Below are 22,254 nucleotides of genomic sequence, written 5' to 3'. Positions count from 1 at the left end.
GACTCCCCCATCTCAAAAATATTTCAAAATATTCAAAAATAGCAGATCTACAAGCTCATAGCGTGGCACTCGTTTTTTTCAATGTGTTGTCTAATCAGAGTTGCCCCTTTTACACACTTTAAAAAAATTATAAGAGTTTGATTTGCTCTTTTTGAGTGTAATGGCGGTCTCTCCGGTAGGAGACACAAAGGAGACTCTTTGTGTCTCCTACCGGAGAGACCGCCGGTTATCAAATTATTGGCTTAGGAATGCGATAAAAACAAAAAAATATCCATGAATTCAATACTTCATGGGGTGTGTAATTGATGGAAAATAAGGACATTTTTGGGTGAACTACCCCTTTAACTTGATTGGGAGGAATTCTTCTGAACGCTAAAAATAGTTTTTTTTTAATTACTTCTGATTACATTACAAACAACGCAGCCTGCCAGCCTCTTGCAGTTTGCCAATTGCAGTATTGAAGATGCCAATTAAATTAGATAGACAGTGTATTGAGCTGTACCATCTCGTGCGTGCGTGCGTGTGTGCGTGCGTGCGTGTGTGCGCAAGTAGAGCAGAATTTGAGAAATAGACATAGTGAGGACCATTTTCCTGGTCCTCACAGGACAAAATAGTTGTTTTGTGGTAAAAAAAAGAAAAAGATTTGGGTACAATAAGGAAAAGACTCAGGTTGAGGTTAGGAGGATTAAGCATTTAGATGTTAGGTTTAGTGGTTAGGGTTGGAGTTATGCCTGATTTATTCTTAGTTGCATGATGAATACTGTTCGGTGGCGAAGAGCAGATCTACAAGCTCACAAACTCTCTTGCTGATGCAGATCGGCTATTTTCAGTTAGATAAAGGGTTAAAAATGGCAAAACGTGTGTGTGTGTGTGTGTGTGTGTGTGTGTGTGTGTGTGTGTGTGTGTGTGTGTGTGTGTGTGTGTGTGTGTGTGTGTGTGTGTGTGTGTGTGTGTGTGTGTGTGTGTGTGTGTGTGTGTGTGTGTGTGTGTGTGTGTGTGTGTGTGTGTGTGAAATAAAACTACAGGCATTAAACCAAGATATTAAATGACTCCCAACGGTCCTTGAACCTGCACCTCCCTGCGTCTCAAATGCCCCACTGTTCTGCCATCTGTTCCCACAGAGCTAATGTCGCTACGCTAGCCCTCAGCATATAGGCTTCATGGATCCCCACTGGGCAAATACACATTCTTAAACACACACACACACACAGGGCATATATACATTCTTACACACACACACACACACACACACACACACACACACACACACACACAGGGCAAATATACATTCTCTCAAAAATTCCATAACTTTCCCTCTCAGCCACACACACACCAACAGACAGACTCCTACACATAGCGTGTATACATTCTTTCACACCATGGTGTTAGGAATGTTTGTACTGAAACCATTTAAACTGTGTGCTAACTGCAGTGCTACCTGCTTGCTGCTAGCTAGCCCATTAGACCCATTTTGCGGTCACGGTTATGGGTCGTGAGTAAATATATAACAAAAGAGATCTGTAGTCCAGACTGTGCTGGAGAAACCACATATCAAGAGTAAAACAAATAAAATCTGCACACTGGTTCTGAGCTCCACTTTTTTAGTTTTTGTTGCAGCTTTCAATGTTTCGATCTTCCTGATGAGATCTTTTCAGGACTTAAATAAAGCTAAACATTTTTCTTAATGTAACTACTAACTATTTTAGCTGGGGACCCCTGGGGGTCCCCGGAACCCACTTTGAGATCCACTGCATTATAGTATCAACACTCCCCTCTTCTACCATCTCCATCTTGCTCTCTTTCTGTCTCTCCTGCAGACTAAATGCTCCTAACCGACGGTGACCAGACGTCCTGGTTTGTCCTGCTTTCATGCTGGGTGTCCTGAGTCCTGACATTTATGTGTAAAAACACTAAAATGTCCCACTTTTCAACATTCATTTACAAATTTGCCAGATTTTCACCACAATATTACTTGTTTTCAGCGCTTGCATTGACGTTTATCATGTTCTGTTCTGCTGAAAGGTGCAGTCACTAGGCGTGCTAAGCGCTAAAATAACCATCGCCCATCCTGATGAACTCCTATGGTGTGCTGTGCATATATATGTGCACATGTATGACTGACTATGCGCTTGCCGTGCATGCTTTTTCACGATCGTGCATGAACGTGCGTTTTCACTCATTTAAATGTCCTGGTTTGTGGGATTGGAAATTTGGCCACCCTACCTGGTTGCGCACCATGTTGCAGTTGCAGACCGAAAATAGCTGATCTACAAGATCACGATGTGACATGTTGTGAGTTCACGCGAGTTTGTGTGTGACAGAGATGTCTTGTGAGAAACAATAGAGTAGGAGATCATAACACAGAGGTCTGTTTCATCTGGCAAGTGTGCATACTGTAGGTCACGAGTTGCAGGTATTGCGTCTTATTGCTACAAATGTATCAATGACAGAACAGAACAGAAGATCTGGTTGATTAGATTAGATTAGATGTCCTTTATTATCCACAAGGGGAAATCGTTTTGCTCGGGTCTGATAGATCTATAAATATGTATCTATCAATCTGATAAATAATATATTTCTCATTTGTATGTGCTTGTTCATATTTGCTAGCCAGCCTGCCTCTTGTGTGTCAGTTTGGTTGAACGGGCAGTGAGTCCCTCAGGCAGTGCCTGCAACTTTGTTTTTGTTTGATGGCTCCTGGTATAATAAGTCAACAATATTAAGATGGTAGGTTAATCTCGGAATTGTTTAGAGTATCGAGGTTGCCGTGAACCTAGTTGCCAAGGAAACGAAGCAAAATGGGGCCACAGACGACAGCTGACGTGATGACAAGGCGTGAACCAACAATCTCTGTATAAAAACTTTTTTATCACTGTTTAAACTTCGGAAGAATATATCTGGAACCTCGCTCTGAGCGTTGCCAGCGCTTGTAAGATCTCTGCTCTGGAATAAACCCAAATATTAATTTTAATAAGAGGTTTCCTCCGTTTATTGATGTATTTAAAAACTTAAAATGCCACTTTTGTTAACCACTTCAAACCAATTCTGGGGGAAACGTTTACCAATAATAGCCGATCTACAAGCTCACAACGCATTGCGCTGCAACGCGTTGTGAGCTTGTAGATCTGCTATTTTTGGCAAATTGATTTGTGTAGAGTGAAATAAGAGCGTACAAAATGCGCTCTTTACAGGTCCGTTTTATCAAGAATAGAGGGTTTAAGTGGTACTGAATTTGCAGCTGAACAAAGGCAAATTCATCCTAGTGTATGACGGAGAAAAAAATCACGGTAAATTCAAATCTCTGCGATACGATTATTGTGAGCGTTTTTTTACATCACGATAAACGATAACGATTCTCGTCCCGGCCCTAGTCAGGGTCCACTAAAAGTAAGGTTCACCGCTCTACTACTGCGCCCTGCCGTTATTTCGGCTCTGATCTTTCAAATTAAAGATTGAACGTTTCCAATGCATAAAAATGCCTCGGAAATACCATGGCTTGAAAGAGACGGGGATACAATGAAACAGAAGGGGCTTTGTTCACCTACAATGTCTGCCCCCCCCACCCCCCCCACCTTTCTCGTTTCAAACAATCTTGTACAATAATTTTCTTGCTTTTCTTCTCATTTTTGTGCATGTCACATACTAATCCCAGCCTTCTACAGTGAATCTCAACCTTTTCTCTACCAGTCCACCAGGACCCACTTGAAAATCTCAAACGTGTTTCGCAGCCCTATGCACCCATATCTGACCAATCAGATGGGTGCATTTTCAGAGCAGGTTTATTTGAATGATCAATCAATCGATTGTGTTCTGGCTTGGATCAATGGAACTAACACAGTATTCCTACAGTATGTATCGGTATCACTATGAAAACAACTTTTTCTTAGTGATGATAATTATCATTCAAATCTCAGTGTTTGGCTAATTATTTGGGGGGGGGGGGCCCACTTGGAATACCCTTGCGGCCCACCAGTGGTCCCCGGTCCAAAGGTTGAGAATCACCGATTCAGGAGATGCTCAGGAGACCCTGAGTATAAGTGTAACAAACAGTGTAAACAAAATTGCGAGCTTGCAGATCTACTATGCCCAAAATAGGAACGTCGGTGGTGAAAGTAGTTGATACATTTCCCTCTCTGATCCTGTTGAATTTCTCTTGTTTCCCAATTTTTTGACTTTGTCTCCCTGCCTCTGTTTATACTCCTGTATCATCATCGTGTGTGCGTGTGTGTGTGTGTGTGTGTGTGTGTGTGTGTGCGTGTGTGTGTGTGTGCACACACGCACCTGCCTGCTGGGTGCTGTTCTATACCTCCTCATCAAAGCCAGTGTTTGTGTTTGCTTGTTTATCTCTGGCTTCTATTCCGGGCACTCTCTCTCCCGGAGCCTTGCTGAAGACACAAGCCACTGCTCCCTAGTCCCTACGGAGTGAGACTTTTGCTTTTACTGTAAGCTGTCATTGTCTAGAGAGTCCTTCAAAAACACTGAGGAGACGTGCTTTTTGCCTCTCTCTCCGTGTTTATGGGTGGTGGGTGTTGTTTTTCCCTCTTACATAGCCTGCATTAAGCTACACTGTTTGGTTTGCGCAGAGTCGATGCCATAGTGTAATGAAGGGCACACACTGGAGGTCGGCTCTTCTCCCTCATCCACTGTGATCTCTCTTCCTCCCCTCAGGAGACTGAAATATTGTGTTTGTTCTGGGCCCTGCCCGCCTCTCTGCATGGTGCCTCTCTCCACCCTCTAAATCCCCCATGTTGCTCCAGTCTACAGACCTCTAAAGAGTTTGAAAATATCTTGTGATATACCCTAAAAAAAATCCATTCTCAACCCATTGCATGAATTGATAAAATCCATTGGGGAACGACAATCTCAAATGTTTAAATTCTTCCACTTCCCAAAAGTAGACTTTTATGTACATATATAGATTTCATCATCTGGAAAAGCTATGGTTTGTGTGCAAGTGAGAACTTACTAATGACTGTTCTTCTTTCAACATGAGTTTGGTCTAACGCTCTCTCATACAGTTTAACCCATTAAGACCGGGAACGCATCTCTGTGTCTTTGGCCTATTCAAAAATAGCAGATCTACAAGCTCATAGCGCGGCACCGAGTGCCGCGCTATGAGCTTGTAGATCTGCTATTTTTGAAATGTTTTGCAAATCTTTGAATATGTATTTTTTAAAGCGAACATTTGTCAAATAATTTGTTCCAGGCACCCCCAGAAGCAAAGATTTGAGTTACAAATGTTTGCTTTAAAAATATATATATTCAAAGATTTGCACACATTTTCACGATTTTTCAAAAATAGCAGATCTACAAGCTCATAGTGCCGCACTATGAGCTTGTAGATCTGCTATTTTTTGAATAGCCATAGAAATAAAAAAATGACACACGTACTGCGTTCCCGGCATTAATGGGTTAATGGATCTCTCACATTCTACCATTTAGTGTCAGCTGCAGGGGAACACAAATACTGCCTGCTCTCATTTGCTTAGACATGCCTGAGGCTGTGTCACCAGGGAAAACCCAACATTTAATGGCTTAAGTAGTAGACACTTTTGGTAGGGATGGGAATACTCTGTATAATGGTGTGTGTGAGGCAAGTTGTAGCGGTTTAACCACTTAGACCCTTATTATACTTCATTGCCCGGGGTCCCCCACGGGTATATACTCGGTCGTGTCCCTTTTTCCATCCACACCATTATCTCTTTGCCAAAAATTGCCGATCTAAGCTTGTAGATCTGCTATTTTGATGAATGAGGCACAGATGCACGCTGTGACCCAGTGCAGCAAATAGATGGTCATGCACAGCCGCACACTTTACAGACGAGCTCAAAAATGTAGTGTCATATTAATACATCCATGATGGGTGTAATCTTATTTTGGTTCAAATGAGTTGAACTTGTATTCAGAATCTTGAAATGCTCGTCTTGTAAATATATGTGGGCCTTAAATATTGTAAATATTGCATGAATATAAAGTTATTTCTTTCCTCCTGTTCTCCATTAACTTATTTCAGAGGGGATACTCACCACCGTGGTTGGGTTAGTTAGCCCCCCAGTGATAGTGCAGTAACTTTACAAGATCAGTCCCTGAAATTAAAACTCAAATGAAAGCGTCTTCTTGTCCGTTAAAAAAAGGAGAGTACCATGGAGATTTTTGGGATAGATGTCTTCTTTTCATAGCATGGCTCAGAGGAGAGTTGTAGAAAAGTAGAAAGTAGAAAAAGTGTGTCTGTCTGTCTGTCCGGTACTCATTTTAAGTTTAGAGGATCCATTCCAGAATATTAGCACGTATGTGTGTGCATTCTCTCTTGGTGAAAGACAAATTGACCGGCTCTAGGTGTAAATGGGTTATTTTGACCCTAAACCTCTGATCTCTAACTTTCGTCCTTGTCGTCTCATGTCACAGGTGCCATGATGGATGAGGCAGAGAAGTATCAACAGAGACTTCAGGCCATCGCTGTGAGTCCACCCCACACACACACACACACACACACACACACACACACACACACACACACACACACACACACACACACACACACACACACACACACACACACACACACACACACACACACACACACACACACACACACACACACACACACACACACACACACACACACACACACACACACACACACACACAGAGAGAGAGAGACAACACAGACTAAGCCGTGCTCTCTGAGCCTGTCCACAGCTCTTGAATAATTTACCCAGAGTGCAGTGTGGTGAGCCAGGGCCTCCCTGGAACCAGGAAAACAACACCAGAGTGTTTTCATGGAGACGGGTAACTCTGGGGCTTAGTACTATTATGGGATAGGTGCCTGGTGTCTATGGCGACGGTGTCCATGTGCCAGGTGTTTGACCAGGTGTCCCCCCCATCCTTTTCCACCTGCTGTTTTATTCACTCATCTTCAATTAGCTTCTTCCATTCTTTCTGTGTCCATATTTTTTACAAAAATAGTTTTTTCATACATTTGATCATACTACAGCGTCACACAAAAGCATCTAAAGTAGCAGATCTACAAGCTCGTAACGCGGTGCGAAAAGGCGCGTTTTGAGCTTGTCGATTTGCTACTTTAGATGCTTTTGAATTTTAATCCTGAAAAGTAACTGTTTTGGACATGAGGTTTCCACCCGACCGAGACAATATTGACCAGGTGAGTCAGTAGGATGCAACAGCAGTGCGTGCACAAGCGTGAGTGGAGAAATCAATTGGCATAACGACTAAATTGGGAGAAAGTGGTAAAAAAAAGAAGAAAAAAAGAACATTTACCAACAAAAAAAGACTGAAAAAAGGTAGCACCTCCATTTTATTCTTGGCATTTAGTTCCCCGTGTCTGTTTTTCTTTCATGGCTACCTACAGTACTCATTCATCTGTGCACGTTCACTTCATTTAAAGTGCATTGCAATGCATTTTTACTATGCTAAAAAGTAGAACGTTTCTTTCTTCCTATAATCCCTGTAATATATAACCATAATATAATACAATCACTGTGTATTCCACCTCATGCTCTCTCTCTCTCTCTCTCTCTTTCTGTGACTCCCAGGAGAAGCGTCGGCTGCAAGAAGAGGAGGAGAGAGCTAAGAGAGACATGGAGGATGAGAGGCTGAGGCTGCAGCAGCTAAAGGTCTGACACACAGGAACACATTATTACTGTACATCATGGACTGCAGGTCCTATACTGTATAAAAAGCTTACACTGGTAGTTTTAAAACATTTTCACGTCAAGGACCCCCCCCCCAATTAATATGTATTTGGCCGTGGCGTGGACCCCCATCTGAAAATATTTTGTTCCAGGGCAGGGACCTCTATACAAGATTTGTGTTGTTAAAATGTGATTCAATTTTTTTTTTAACAGATCTACAAGCTCACAACACGTCGCATCGCTTGTAAATCGGCTATTTTCAAACGGCTTTAGGACCAGGGACTGAAGCAAAACACCATCTCTCACAACTGGCATTTTTTCTGTTAGGCCAAGTCCTTGTCTGCAACTTGTGAACTAGCATAAAAGGAGCCCGCCCACGCCAGCACTTCTTTTCCAAAACCTTTAGCAGAATATGTAAAAATCTTGATGCTTGTTGTTATCACAATGTTATCATTCCCTATCGTTCCTGCTGTTCTACATACAACCAACCAGTTGAATAAATCACTGACTGAGGCTTTAACCTTTGCTTTTATTAAATATAAGAGACCATTAAGGTTTTATGGAAGACGGCAAGACGCTTCTGAACGTGTATTCTATTGCTGGTTTAACCAATTCAAAGGCTCTTTAATCTTCAAACAAAATGACAATGTCTATTATTAATGTAGCACTGGACTTTAAAGCCGCATGGGGCAAAGCAGCAGTGTTTAAAGCCATAGAAAGACATGTTGGCCTCTATGGAATCTAAAATGACACGAAATCAGTCATGGCAACTGATAACTTTAATCCATGTATGCCTATAGCCCTATGAAAATCCCCCGTCAAGGTCTTCACAGAGTCTAGTGAAGGACATGATGGCTCACAGTTAGTTAGATGCTGAGTTCAGTCGTGTTCTGTAACCCAATAGACGGATTTCTTGTTTACCAACATTGAGACTGCACGCGCAGGTGCCCGTTTCATGTAATCAACTCCCAACAGATCCCCAAACCTGCTGTTTTGGGGGAGCGCTGGTTTCAGTTCATTCAACCTCCTCTTGTGCGTTGGCCGGCAGTGGTGTAAAGTAACTAAGTACATTTACTCAAGTACTGTACTTAAGTACAATTTTGAGGTACTTTTACTTTACTGGAGTATTTCCAATTGTCTATACTTTTACTTCTACTCCACTACATCTCAGGCAAATAGTGTACTTTTACTCCACTACAATTATTTGAAAACCTTAGTTACTAGTTACTTTGCAGATATAAATTATTACATTATAAAACATACATTAACCACTTTAGCCCTATTTTATACCTAGGCTATTTGAAAATAGCCGATCTACAATCTCAAGATCTGCTATTTTCAAACATTTTAGTACTTTTGTAACTAAAAGTACTCTGTTTACTTGTAACAGAGTACTTCTACTTAAGTAAAACATTTGAGTAGTTTTTCCACCACTGTTGGCCGGTGAGATGCTCCTAGCGAGACATATATACTTCATCCCGCAGCGGTATTGTGCGCCAAGACATATGACAGCTGACATACAAACTCACATTGCGTCGTGGATGCGACCGTTGTGAGCTTGGAGGTCTGCCGTTCTCGGGTGCTCTCTGCACGCAACACCTTCGCACGGCGGAGCATAAATGAGGTTTGAGGGGAAACAGCAGCGCGATCAAGCTGGTGCCGTGATCATAGAGTGCTCCCTCTGCGACTGCAGGTGGGGTTTGGGGGGACAACTGCTTTGAGAATCGCCTTAATTGTTTACACACAACATGAACCAAGGTGTATATTTCAAGAGCGAGAGATCACAGTAAACATCCATCCTAAACATTCTTCCTCCACACTGGGAGGAAAACAGCATCTGCATCTGAACGTTTGTTGGGATGCATTTTTACACGTGAGTGCAGTGACCACTTCTACATTGCATGTAATGAGCGGTGGGGTAACTGGGGTTCTTTTGCCCCCGACCTGCACGCGCATACTGGTTCTTATCAGCGTGACGTTGTCTGGAAATGCGTCTATGCAAAGCAGAGCCAACCTGGCACCCTTCCACCACACCGTACACAGTAAACACTAGAGTATCAGTTCAACCACTTAAACCACCTAAACCCTCTAGACTTAGTAAAAGGGACCCGAGGTGCGACTGTACTTTGTATGCTCTTTTTCCACTCGAGCTTGTAGATCTGCTAATTTTAGACGAACGTTCCCCCCAGAATAGGGATGCTGGGGGAGTTCAAGTGGTTACGCCAAAGTTATGCTCTGTTGTATACGACGTGTTGCGTGGGCGAAAATAGCCAACATAACAAACAAACAAACGCACACTATTTTCCGGGCCTATAATGACATGCCCCAAAAATAGGGACAGCCCAGGCTGAGAGAGAGGTCCATTTTAAATGCTCTCCGTGCTAAATTAACACCCCGGACTTTACTGCGTAAACAACTTACTGCAGCGATATATATCCCTGAAAAAACGCACAGCAATCAACTGCACTATAAGACACTGCAAAACATTCCGTCCTCTTCGCCTCGCGGTGCTCTCTATGAAAACCTCTGAGCACCTCCATGCTAGTCGTTGGCCACTAGCTAACCATTAATCTAAAAGTGTCACAAAAACCTCTCTGTGCGCCCCCCCCCCCCCTCCTATAGCTCAGAACAAGACCCGCTCTGTTCCCCCTCCTGTGACTTTGGGCTGGCTGGGCCACGGTTCTCTCTCTCTCTCTAAACTTCCTCCTAGGTCAGCAGCAGGAGCCCTGCTCCTCCTATCACCTTCCTCCATCTTATAATAATAGCCCCGGGCTTACGCAACGGTCAATACCCCGGCTAATGAATGTTAGCTGTTTAAGACTCCCTGCGAGAGAACACGTACTGGAATATAATCGATAAAAAAAGCTTCATTGTGGGCTTTTGTTTTTGTATACCGGTACTGTATTTGTGATCTTATAGATGCAATACTTTGGCGTATTGCACTCACACGCAACCTTGTGTATCGTTGCCTCTTATCTTAACTTTTTGTGTTTTTTCGTAAATGAATGTCCATCATTCTATACTTACTCAGGATTCACACACAAAAGCATCAAAAGCTAGCAGATCTACAACCTCGATACGCGGCACGAAGCGACATGTTTTGTGCTCGTAGATTTGTATTTGAATCCTGAAAAGTAACAGTTTGGAGGTTTCCACCCGACAAGAGAGCGATGTAAACAGATGCATGCATGCTCTCATGCAAGACTACACACACACACACACACACACACACACACAACTTGAGGAATGTGCCCCCGGGCAGCGTAACACAGTGGTGTAGGAAGGGGGAACGCCAATCCGTAATTGGTGGGAGAACAATACAGCTGGCCCACTGCACCGAGAATAAGTAAACACAGACGTAAAACTGATTTCAGCAAAGGAAGGCCCAGAACCAGGAAGTGGGGAAGTGTGCGTGTGTGTGTGTGTGTGTGTGTGTGAGAGAGACACACATGAAAAGGGAGTTAATAAGCTGGAAATGAGTCTGCGGAGAGTTTTGGCCGTGCAAAACTGTGGTCGCTTTCCTATGGAAAAGGGTGTGTGTTTGTTTGTGTCTGTCTGTGTGCGTTTTGGGGTGTGTGTGTATTTGAGAGTGAGTGAGAGAATGTTTGGACTTCTTCACAGCAGTGTGTGATATGCAGTGGTTCACTGGGTCCATGTCTATAGGTGTTCCTGTGTGTGAAACCCTGGGTTCAAGTGTAAACTGTTCCTTGGTCAGACCCTGGGTCCAGGTCCAAGTTGTTCCTGTGTGTACGATGGAGCAGTGGTTCTCAAACTTTTTCATGTCAAGGACAGGGGGGACCCCCTGTTACCGCGCCAAGGACCCCTGGGGGGTCCCTGAACCCCACTTTGAGAACCACTGAGATACAGGGTAGCACAGGTCCCACAGAATTGTACCCGTGTCCGTCTGAACGGACTTGAGGAAAATTCAATATGACTGGAGCCGCTCTGAAGCGGAACCCGAGGATAATTGGACCCGGTACGAAACGCACCAACGGATCATTCAAATGTATTAATCCCAGTCCGACCGGCCCGGGTCTCTAGACCGGGTCATTGAGACTCCCCCACCCCAGCGGAGTAGCCTCCGGGAGGGGAGGTCTCAGTCATACTTTCTGACTATCTTACCGAGAGCGACCGCAAACGTGGGCCACACCGATGGCGTGGTGGGGAAGGACCCCCATGCTACCCTCTAGTGTAAGACCTGAGGTCCATGTGTAAGCTGTTCATGTCAAAATCTGTTTAACCACCTTATCCACATTGTGACAACAACAAGCATCAACATTTTATATATTCTGCTAAAGGTTTAGGAAAAGAAGCCCTGGTTTGGGCAGGCTCCTTTTTATGCTATTTCACAAGTCGCAGATTGGACTTGGCCTAACAGAAAATGTCAGCTGTGAGATGGTGTTTTGCTTCAGTCCCTCCCTGGTCCTAAACTGTGCGAGTGAAACGAAATGAAATCTTTAGAGTAGGTGGTACGAGATGGAGTTCTCTATTTGGTGGTGGGAACTCGAAATGCCTGTCTCTCTCACACACTTTGACATCTATTCCACTGAGTCCGGTGGGGTTTGGGTTTGTCACTGCGAGAGAGAGGGCATACGGAGCACTGTATTAGAGGATGTAACCGTGGCTGCAGACTTCCTCTGTGCTGTGACCTAAAACACAGAGAGAGAGTAAAGAGGAGGGGAGGGGTACGCACCACCAGTATACTGTATAAGGTTCAACAGAGAAAATGTAGTCTCACCATGACGCAAGGAGGAATGTAAGCGAGGAAGGGGAGAGATCACGATAACAGCAAAGTTGTGAAAACGGGACGGATTTCCTTTAAATGAGTAATGATCTTTGATTCTGCTCCTGTGTGTGTGTGTGTGCGTGTCAGGCTTTTGTAATTCTGTGCAGAGGGAGAGAGAGATAGGAAATGTACGCCAGCCCCCCAGCCCCGTTCTCAAACGTGACACAATAAAGCTTGTTATTGCTTTATCTCAGTGAAGGAGTAGTTCAGGGTAAAAAAAAAAACAGAGCATCTTCTGCTCACTGATTATATTGGGTTTGCTGCAGAGGGAAAACCACATCATGTGTTGTGAATGTGGACATGCTGCCGCTTGTTGTCTCTGTCTGAGAACGTGAGATGAAACATTGACCTGCGTTGGCTCATCCCTGTCACTCAATCTCTTTCTTGCACTTGATTTTATTTTCACACAGACGCACGCATGCTGCACACACACACAAACACACACACACACACACACACCCTCCATCCTCTGACTACAGTATGTCTCTATTAACTCGCTATCTCATATCTCTCACTTTCCTATTCTCTCTGTCTCTCCTCAACTAAAGGGTACTTACTTGCACACCAAAACTAGCAGATCTACAAGCTCACGACACGTTGTGAGCTTGTAGATCTTGCTAATTTCGAAGAATATCAAAGAAATGTTTAAAAAAAAATCACGTACATCTTCTCTTCTGGGGGGGGGGGGGGGGTGCGTTCCTGGAACAAAACGTTTTCTGATGGGGTCCGCGACCCAAAACATATCAATGTGGGGGTCCTTGACTTGAAAAAAATTTGAGAAGCACTGCTCTTAATTGTTTCATTTGAACCCTGATTACCTCTTCCCTCCCCCCTCTCCTCCTCTCCATCCCTCTTGCAGAGGAAGTCTCTCAGAGACCAGTGGCTGATGGAGGGTCCTCCTTTGTCTCCGACCTCCTCGGAAGGCAGCCAGGGTCCCCGCTCCCCTGGCTGGGGTTCCCACGGCCAGGAGATTGAGAAGAATATTGACAAGTACGTCTGTTTGTATGTCTCCCTCTGTGTATCTGTCAGTGTGTGAGAGAGAGAGGGAGGGAGAGAGAAAGAGAAAGTGTGTGTGTGTGTGTGTGTGTGTGTGTGTGTGTGGGTGAGAGAGATTGAGATTGAGGGAGAGAGAGATTGTGAAAGAATTGTCACATTTGTGTTGAATTTCGGTTGATAAGGATCAGTTTACCGTTATTTATTTACACAATCCCATTTACAGTTATTTGTCTTGTGGTTACAGTTGCTGTTTTCCGTATTTCCGCTCCGGCGGTGTGAGAAATGTGTTGTGGATGTTGTTGTGAGTGATGGGATGAGGAATGAGAAAGAATGGAGCTGAACTGAAATGACCTCGGTAGAACTAAAGTGAACTGAGCGGAGCTGTAAGTGTGTTGGTAGGCCTGTCACAATTATTACATAATCGCCTAATCGCAATTAATGTTTTAATAGTGTAAATTATAAAGTTATTAAACATGTCAGTCGTTTCTTTGTATATTTAGGTTATTTGTCATATTTGCCCTGTGCAACTTCAAAGCCTAAAAGCCAAACAGAAATGTAATTTTGTATTCATATGTTCCAGTGCTCGAACAACAAAACGAGAGTTATGCATATAACTAAGGTTCTACGAATTCCGGATGACCGCCAGAGGCAGTGTTTTCAACACCTGGATATCCATCACGCGCTCGCGTATGGGTCGAATATTAATACCAACAAAGTCACTCGTGACCTGTGTGCACGCACGCCACCTATATAGGTGCGGGGCACACAGCGTTCATCCTCCTGAAATCTTTTCGTCGAGAATGAGATTCCGAGTGACAGTCAACTCTGGCGGTCATCCGGAATTTGTAGAACCTTAGTTATATGCATAACTCTCGTTCTACTTCATTCCTACTGACCGCCAGAGGCAGTGTTTTCAACACCTGGATGACTAATACCAACATAGTCACGAGGAATCTGCGCTTACCGATGTCGGTTTGCAGATAGAATAAACAGACAACACCACAGCCGTCGCCACAGGATGCGAGACGGCCAGGTTGACTATATATAGGAGCGGGCAAAAGCCCATGAAAGATGAAGCCCATTCGGCTGCATCTCCTGGCCTGCTCCAAGCCTGTATCACTGAGGGAGAGGCTCTGGCAACACCCGCGGTCAAGAAAGGCCTTGGGGGAACCTAGAGGCCCCCTGAAGACGTACATTTGCCTGAACGCAGCAATGAAAGTCTCCATTAAGCCAAGGCACAGCTGTGCCCTTCCTCACAGACAAATACAACCAAACTCCAGCCATCACAGCTATGTCCTGCCACAGAGCCCGGACGGGACACAATAGGCAGGTACTAGAATGCAGTTGCTCCACCTCTGGTTGAGGAGCAAACTAACAAATCAATAGGCTAGCTGACGTGAAATGCAGAAAGCCTCTGAGGACGTAAGGAGGGGTCGGCCATATGGTAAACCAGACCCATCGGAATCCCACTTTAACAGTCTCTGGCAATGGCCAGGGCATGAAGCCCATCTACTCACTTTTGCAGATGGAGCAGTGAGGACAAAGAGTACTAGCAGATAGTCATCTGAGAGCAGCCCGATGTACCGGCTGGGGACAAAGCTTCCAATACCACAGGCAAGCATCATGAAGGCACCCATGCAACCTGTGGGGGCCACACGCGGAGAGCATCTCAATGGTGGAGAGGCTGAACCCTCTAACATCATCCGCAGATATCTAGGGCAGCATAAGCACAGAGCAACACTCCAACCTATGCCGTGGCCCTTGTCCCGACTAGAGCACAGTCTACACTCGCTGGCGTGCAACGCCCTGGTGTACGATGCACAAAAATCCAGTAATTTTTGGACAATAGTTTTGAATTTCAGTGGTCAATGACGCAGCCGAAGGTTAGGAGTGAGGATGCCCCATGCACCTCCCCCCCTAACTGTGACAGGAGATCTTGTCTCTGTGGAGAGGCCAAGGCACTTCATTGAGAAGCTGCAGTAGGCCAAAGCATCTTGCCCTAACGGACTGGTCTGTCCCGGAAGGGAGACCTACAGTCAACAACGCGTTATGCCCTCAAGGCTAACGGTACTACCGCTCTGCCATACCTATGCACGTGATCCGAACTGCTATCGGATCCAAGAGGCTTCCAGTGGGAAACAAGTCCGCAGCCTGGACTGTACACCCAACAAGCGCATTGCTATGAAATTTGCAAGATGAGGCAAGGTCCACGAAAGGAGCTTCCAAGCCTCCTGCAGAGACTGACTGGGTCAAGCGCCCCAGAAGGCAGATTGTTGACATATTGTGTTATTGAACACGGCATAAACATCCTGAGGGCCAGGTGCACTGCACGCAGGTCCAGTGCATTAGCGACACTGGCTGGAGACCCTCATCATTCTGTTGCAGTCTTGGGGTTCGAGGCCCAAGCCACAAATATATATGCACATTTGTACATGCGTGAAATTTGTCCGCTGTATTTATTTACCCATCCTAGAACTACTAGGAGCAGTGAGCAGCCATTCCCCGGCGCTCATGGGGCAATTAGGGGCTCAGACAGGGACACACATCGACCCACTTCTGGCCTGGCGTCGAACCCGGGACACCCAGAGGCTCAGGCTCATTACCAAAGTAGATAGTGCCAATTCTCTAACCATGCAAGCAAACGCCTAGAGTGACAGGCGCTGTATAGGCGCTGTATAGGCGCTGGATAGGCGCTGGATAGGCGCTGGATAGGCGCTGGATAGGCGCTGGATAGGCGCTGTGTCTGCGCATGAACACTCGCATGCCGGAGGGCCAGGGCGAGGTAGTCAAGGGAATGTCCAATACGTCACATTCCAGCCGCTGTGGCATGGCCCTAGTTAGCAGATCAGAGACTAACACCGTGGCCATGAGCAACGGTCATCCAGCTCGACAGCTTCATCTAGTGACACCACCAGAGAAGCAATGCTCACAGTTTACCGTTTAGGCGTTTAGCAGGCGCTCTTAATCCGGATCGACTTACAGTAAGGTAATGTAAGTAAAGTAAGCAATGTTGGCATCAACCACCAGCCTTAGGTCTAGCCATATTGGGCTGTACTCCCCATGGCTGACAAGTCCTTGGTAAGAGGTTCTGGAACTGGCCCACATGCCAAATCTCATGATGTACGGCACCAAGGGTGTACAATGACGATAGTTGTTGGACGCATCCATCTAGGCCACGCCGTTATATGGCCAGCTGGGCTATGTACTCTCAACGCTTTCGTCCAGCGACAAGCAGTAGCGGAGTGGGACACACTTACTATGCTGAAGCTATGTTGCGGTGGTCCGCACGTGGTTCCTCAAAGCGGCAGAATGGGATACATTCTCAACGCTGACCCCTTTTTTTTTTCCTTCCGTCCAGCGACAAGCAATAGCGGAGTGGGACACACTTACTATGCTGAAGCTACGTTACGGTGGGCCGCACGTGGTTCCTTTCCTTTTCCTCTGGCCAGCGACCAGCAGCAGCGGAGCGAGACACACTCCCAATGCCAGCGGTATATTCCAGTGGGCGCACGCCGCAGTGGCGTGGTACCTCCAAAAGCGGCAGAGCGAGACACACTCTCAACGCTAATACTTTCCACTCCTTTCGTCCAGCGACAAGCAGTAGCGGAGCGAGACACACTCCTAATGCTTACGCTATAATGGCGGTGGGCCGCCCGCCATGGTTTCTCAAAGCGGCAGAGCGAGATGCACTCTCAACGCTAATCCTTTTCCCTTCTTTCGTCCATTGACAAGCAGTAGTGGAGCTACCAGCAGCAGCGGAGCGAGACACACTCCCGATGCTAGCGGTATATTCCAGTGGGCGCATGCCGCAGTGGTGTGGTCCCTCAAAAGCGGCAGAGCGAGATGCACTCTCAACGCTATATTGCTGATCCTTTTCCCTTCTTTCGTCCAGTGACAAGCAGTAGTGGAGCGACCAGCAGCAGCGGAGCGAGACACACTCCCAATGCTAGGGGTATATTCCATTGGGGGGCACACCGCAGTGGCGCTTACAAATGCAAAATACAGCATGCAGCTGGTATAACATGACTGTCAGTCATTATTTCTTGTTTCCTTTTTTTCCTGTCCAGCCTCATCATGATTTGTGTGCATGGGGATCTCATCTTAACAAGCTCAGTGCTTAATGAGTTTTCCAATTTAGTAGACCTTGTACTGTGAATTTGTACTTCCATGTACTGCTTTCAATTCAGTGGCCAAGAGCTCGTTATCATGACAATTCCTCTAGCTGAGAAAGCGTCCCGAGGGCTCAATACTAGCATCCCTGTGGGAGGCAAATCCGCCTCAACCAGGCCAACCCAGTCGACCTTTCTGCCAGCAGTATGCCGCTGCAATTAGCCAAACATTCACAGCCATAGCCTGTGTCAGGCACCATAGTCAGGACATGACTGGCGCAAGTAATGGACCTTCTCTTCTGGGACCAGAGGGGACCAGCAATTGTTGCAATAATCCATGGGTAACAGCAACAGAGTGAGACACTCAATACTACTGATGACGTAGCCGTAGCGAAAGCGAGAATCATTCAGGCTACAGTGTCAAGGACACAGTATGATAGTCAAGAAGTGGCAAAGCGAAACACACTTCAATCGTCATATAGAATTATTTAAGAATATTGCACTACCAAGCACATAGTATTATCTGGATAGCAGCAGAGCGACATACTCTCAAGCTACGATATCAGTATTCACAGTATACTGCATATGTTGAATAGCAGTAGTGAGTACCGGGTACACACAGTATTAGTGGGTAACAGCAGTAGAGTGAGATACACTTAGTGCTATTGATAACGTAGCCATAGCAAAAGAGCGAGAATCGTTCAGCGTCAAGTACATATGTACTTGTTAATGTATTCCGTTGTCTTAGACCCCGGGAAGAATAGCTGCTGGTTTCCCTTTTACCGCAGCTAATGGGGATCCATTGCCAATAAACAAAGCTTATTGATTATCAGTACCCAGAGTACCATGTTACTAATATGTAACTTCGTCGTGGCAAGGAGCGAGAGCCACTCAAGCCACTGTGTCAAGTCATGTGTCAAGTACCCACAGTATGACAACCAAGTGATGGCAAAGCAAGACCCACTTGAACCATACCAGTATTATAATTTCATTTTACTACCAAGCACCAAGCAGTATAACCTGAATAGCAGCAGCGAGTCACACTCAAGCTATGATACACACTCAAACTGTGAGGTTAAGCACACCCAGTGGCAGTATTGGCATATATGCTGCTTAAGTCCGCTGTCATTGATCAGCGAGACCTCTTTTATCCCATTAAGACCTGGAACTGTGTCTTTTTTTTTTTTTGCTAAAAAGCATTATTTTACACTTTGGGCTATTCAAAAATAGCAGATCTACAAGCTCATAGCGCGGCACCAAGTACATGTAGTAACAGGTACACAGTATATCGTCCAATAACGACAGAGTGAAGCACACTATGGATGTCCTTTATTAGCTGCAGCTAAATTATATTCGGACTGGTTAAATTGGGGTTTGAACCAGGGACCTACAGACTTGCAGGTAGACAGTGTACTGACTGAGCCATTGGATAGCAATCAAGCTAACAAGCGCCATATGTCTGGTAGATAGAATGTCTGCGTCAGAGTGAGAACCACTTCCAGCAAAAACCTTCACAGAAGCGCTCATACAGTGGTGTAAAGTAACTAAGTACATGTACTCAGTACTGTACTTAAGTACAATTTCGAGGTATTTGTACTTTAATGGAGCCCAGTTCTCTGCCACTGCGCTCATTAACGCTTTGGTCGTCTCCTCGAGGCGAAAGAACACCTTCTATGAGACACATTAAAGGCGCACTGCAGTGACATTTTCGGTCATTTTATTTTGAAGGTCTGAAACGTCGGCTCAACCGACTCTACACCAATCAGAAGGTCCCATCCCTTCAGCTATGGGACGTTGGATCTCAATCACTTCAGCCGTGCGCAACACGGCTAGTGTTTGTTTACAAGTGAGAGAGAGACGGCCAGTGAAGCACGTCGGATATGCTCAAAGCGGCAGAATGGGATACATTCTCAACGCTGAATACTTTCCCCGCTTTTACTTTATTTGTCTGTAAACAGCACAATACATGCACTCACCGTCGCCAATGTACAGCTATGGCTCCATAGTTCAACACAACGGTGGTGCGGGGAAAGCTCACGGTGTTATTGTCGTTAGCACCAATGCTAGCAAGCAGCCGCTAACGTCTCCATTCACCGTCCCATGCTTTTCTCTTTTTTTTTTTTTTCCTCCTTCCTTCCTTGTTCCTTTCCGAGAGCCCCTATGAACGGGGTAACGTAATTCCATGGTAGCAGGCTACGCAGTCTCTGGAGGACGGTAAACCGTAGCTCCAACCTGTTGGTTACGAAACTTCACGCGTAGCTGCAAGTTATCGACCTACGCTCTGGAGGCGAAAAGATGAAAGAGGATGAACGCTGTGTGCCCCGCACCTATATAGGTGGCGTGCGTGCACACAGGTCACGAGTGACTTTGTTGGTATTAATATTCGACCCATACGCGAGCGCGTGATGGATATCCAGGTGTTGAAAACACTGCCTCTGGCGGTCAGTAGGAATGAAGTAGAAACACAATTAATATCGTTGATCGCAATTATTTGTGTGACAATTAATCGTCAAGTGAAATTTCATAATCGTGACAGCCCTATGTGTTGGCACTGGGGGAGTAACACTTAATCCAACTACTAAAAATAATCCATTTTAATTAAATCATTTATTTTGGGGGAACATTTTTTATTATTTATTTTATTTAAAAAAAATGAAAAATAAAATGCATACTGTATGTACAAGCTCACAATGCATCACGATGCGACAGGTTGTGAGCTTGTAGATCTGCTATTTTTGCGTGCAAATAAGTACCGGTATATAATCTTAAGTGGTTGATCAGTCTAATCGATGTAGTCGATTATTTAAAAATATATAATGTTTTCATTCGAAAACCGCACTTCAAGATTATTGGAACAGACCATGTTCTCTCTAAGAAGATAATGGCTATTTGCAGGCCTAGTTAGCAGCAGACAGGGATGGCAGTGGGCAGTGTGTTCAGGTCCCTCAGCATCATCCACCTAGAAGAGGCAGGCTTTTTATAGAACCAGGACAAGGACACAAGTCTCCTCACATGTGCTGTAGTGCAGCCTCTCTCTACAGCCACTCACACACATGAAGTACTGTACTCCCACCAAGATGCTAGAGAGACAGTACACTAGAACTTGTTTTATATCAGTGGTTCTCACACTTTTTCATGTGAAGGACCCCCAAAATATGTATTTGGCTGCGACACCCATCTCAAAAAAGAGTTTGTGCCAGGGATTTTTCAAAAGAAATGCAGATCTAAAAGATACAAGCTTCATGTGTGTGAGTGGCGATGTGTCATAGTGCGGCACCGAGTGCTGCGCTATGACACAGCGCCACTCACACACACATGAAGTACTGTACACCCACCAAGATGGTAGAAAGACACATATTCTTTTTTAATTCTGAAAATGAATGAATTTATTTTATTTATTATTTATTTTTTGGAAAAAAATGACATGCAAAATATAGGGAAGCCAGGGTTAACGTGGTTAAATATACCACATGTGCTCTGTATAGTAGACACTTGACTGTCTGTGTGTGTGTGTGTGTGTGTGTGTGTGTGTGTGTGTGTGTGTGTGTGTGTGTGTCAGGTTGCAGACAGAGACACAACGGTTGGCGGAGGAGGAGGAGAAGTTGAAAGAGCAGATGGAGGACGGCCAAACGGTGAGACACACACACACACACACACACACACACACACACACACACACACACACACACACACACACACACACACACACACACACACACACACACACACACACACACACACACACACACACACACGTGCTTGCACAATGGACACAAGGGGGTTGGAATACATGTTGAACAAGCTTGCCCTATCATCTAACATCAAGCAACAATCTTCCCACAAGTTCTGTCAGTGAAGTTCCTCTGCATGAATAATGAATGGAATGATTTCCATCTAAAAGTGGCTTTGATGTAAGCACCTCTTGTTCAAAAGACAGAACTTTATAAACGCGGCGCGGTCCCCCCTCGTGTAAACAGTTCAGCACTTGAACGATTTTAATGTTTCACCTCAAGGCAAGCACCAGACTGTTTACCTCGCTCCAATGAAGGTCTTTATTGTATAACTAAAAGAAGTCTCCCCCACATTTGGGAGAAGAGGTGCCGTGGGGGTTCGTGTTCACTTTATCTGCTTCTTGACTTTAACTTAACTGAGCTTCAGTCAAAAGCAGGCTGTGGCAATTTGTTGTGGTTGTTACAGACAATTAACCACATTATGCCCCTATTTGATACTTTGGTGTCTTGCTCTGAGCTTGTAGATCGCATTGCAGTGGCATCATCCACAGTAAGAGATATTTAACCCATTAAGACCTGGAACTGTGTCATTTTTAGATTTGAGCTAAAAAGCATTATTTTACACTTTGGGCTATTCAAAAATAGCAGATCTACAAGCTCGTAGCGCGGCACCGAGTGCCGCGCTACGAGCTTGTAGATCTGCTATTTTTGAAAAATCGTGAAAATGTGTGCAAATCTTTGAATATATGTATATATTTTTAAAGCGAACATTTTTAACTCAAATCTTTGCTTCTGGGGGGTCCTTGGAACAAGATATTTTGATGGGGGTCCGCGGCCAAATACATATAATTTTGGGGGTCCTTGACATGAAAAAGTTTGAGCACCACTGATATAGAAACATACGTTTTTCAGAATACTGTTGAGATTTAGGAGACATTTGTAGAATCGGCTTCAGGTCTCAATGGTTTAAAGGGAACGCT

At 44.9% G+C, this 22,254-nt stretch overlaps 1 protein-coding gene across 1 annotated transcript in view; it reads left to right on the top strand.

Moving 5' to 3' along the window:
• palm3 (paralemmin 3) overlaps positions 1–22,254 on the top strand; it is a 58,256-nt gene that overhangs the window by 23,650 nt on the left and 12,352 nt on the right. Inside the window, exons 2-5 of the mRNA XM_080419292.1 lie at positions 6,406–6,458; positions 7,554–7,634; positions 13,298–13,428; positions 21,103–21,175. Coding sequence (XP_080275418.1) covers positions 6,411–6,458; positions 7,554–7,634; positions 13,298–13,428; positions 21,103–21,175 — 333 coding nt within the window. The 5' untranslated portion in view covers positions 6,406–6,410. The remainder of the gene's footprint in view (positions 1–6,405; positions 6,459–7,553; positions 7,635–13,297; positions 13,429–21,102; positions 21,176–22,254) is intronic.

Source organism: Gymnoscopelus braueri (assembly GCF_963280865.1).
Source record: "Gymnoscopelus braueri genome assembly, chromosome: 2".
NCBI classification, from domain to species: Eukaryota; Metazoa; Chordata; class Actinopteri; order Myctophiformes; family Myctophidae; genus Gymnoscopelus; species Gymnoscopelus braueri.
The sequence above is the reverse complement of the archived record's forward strand: the minus strand, read 5'-3'. Positions and strand labels throughout refer to the sequence as shown.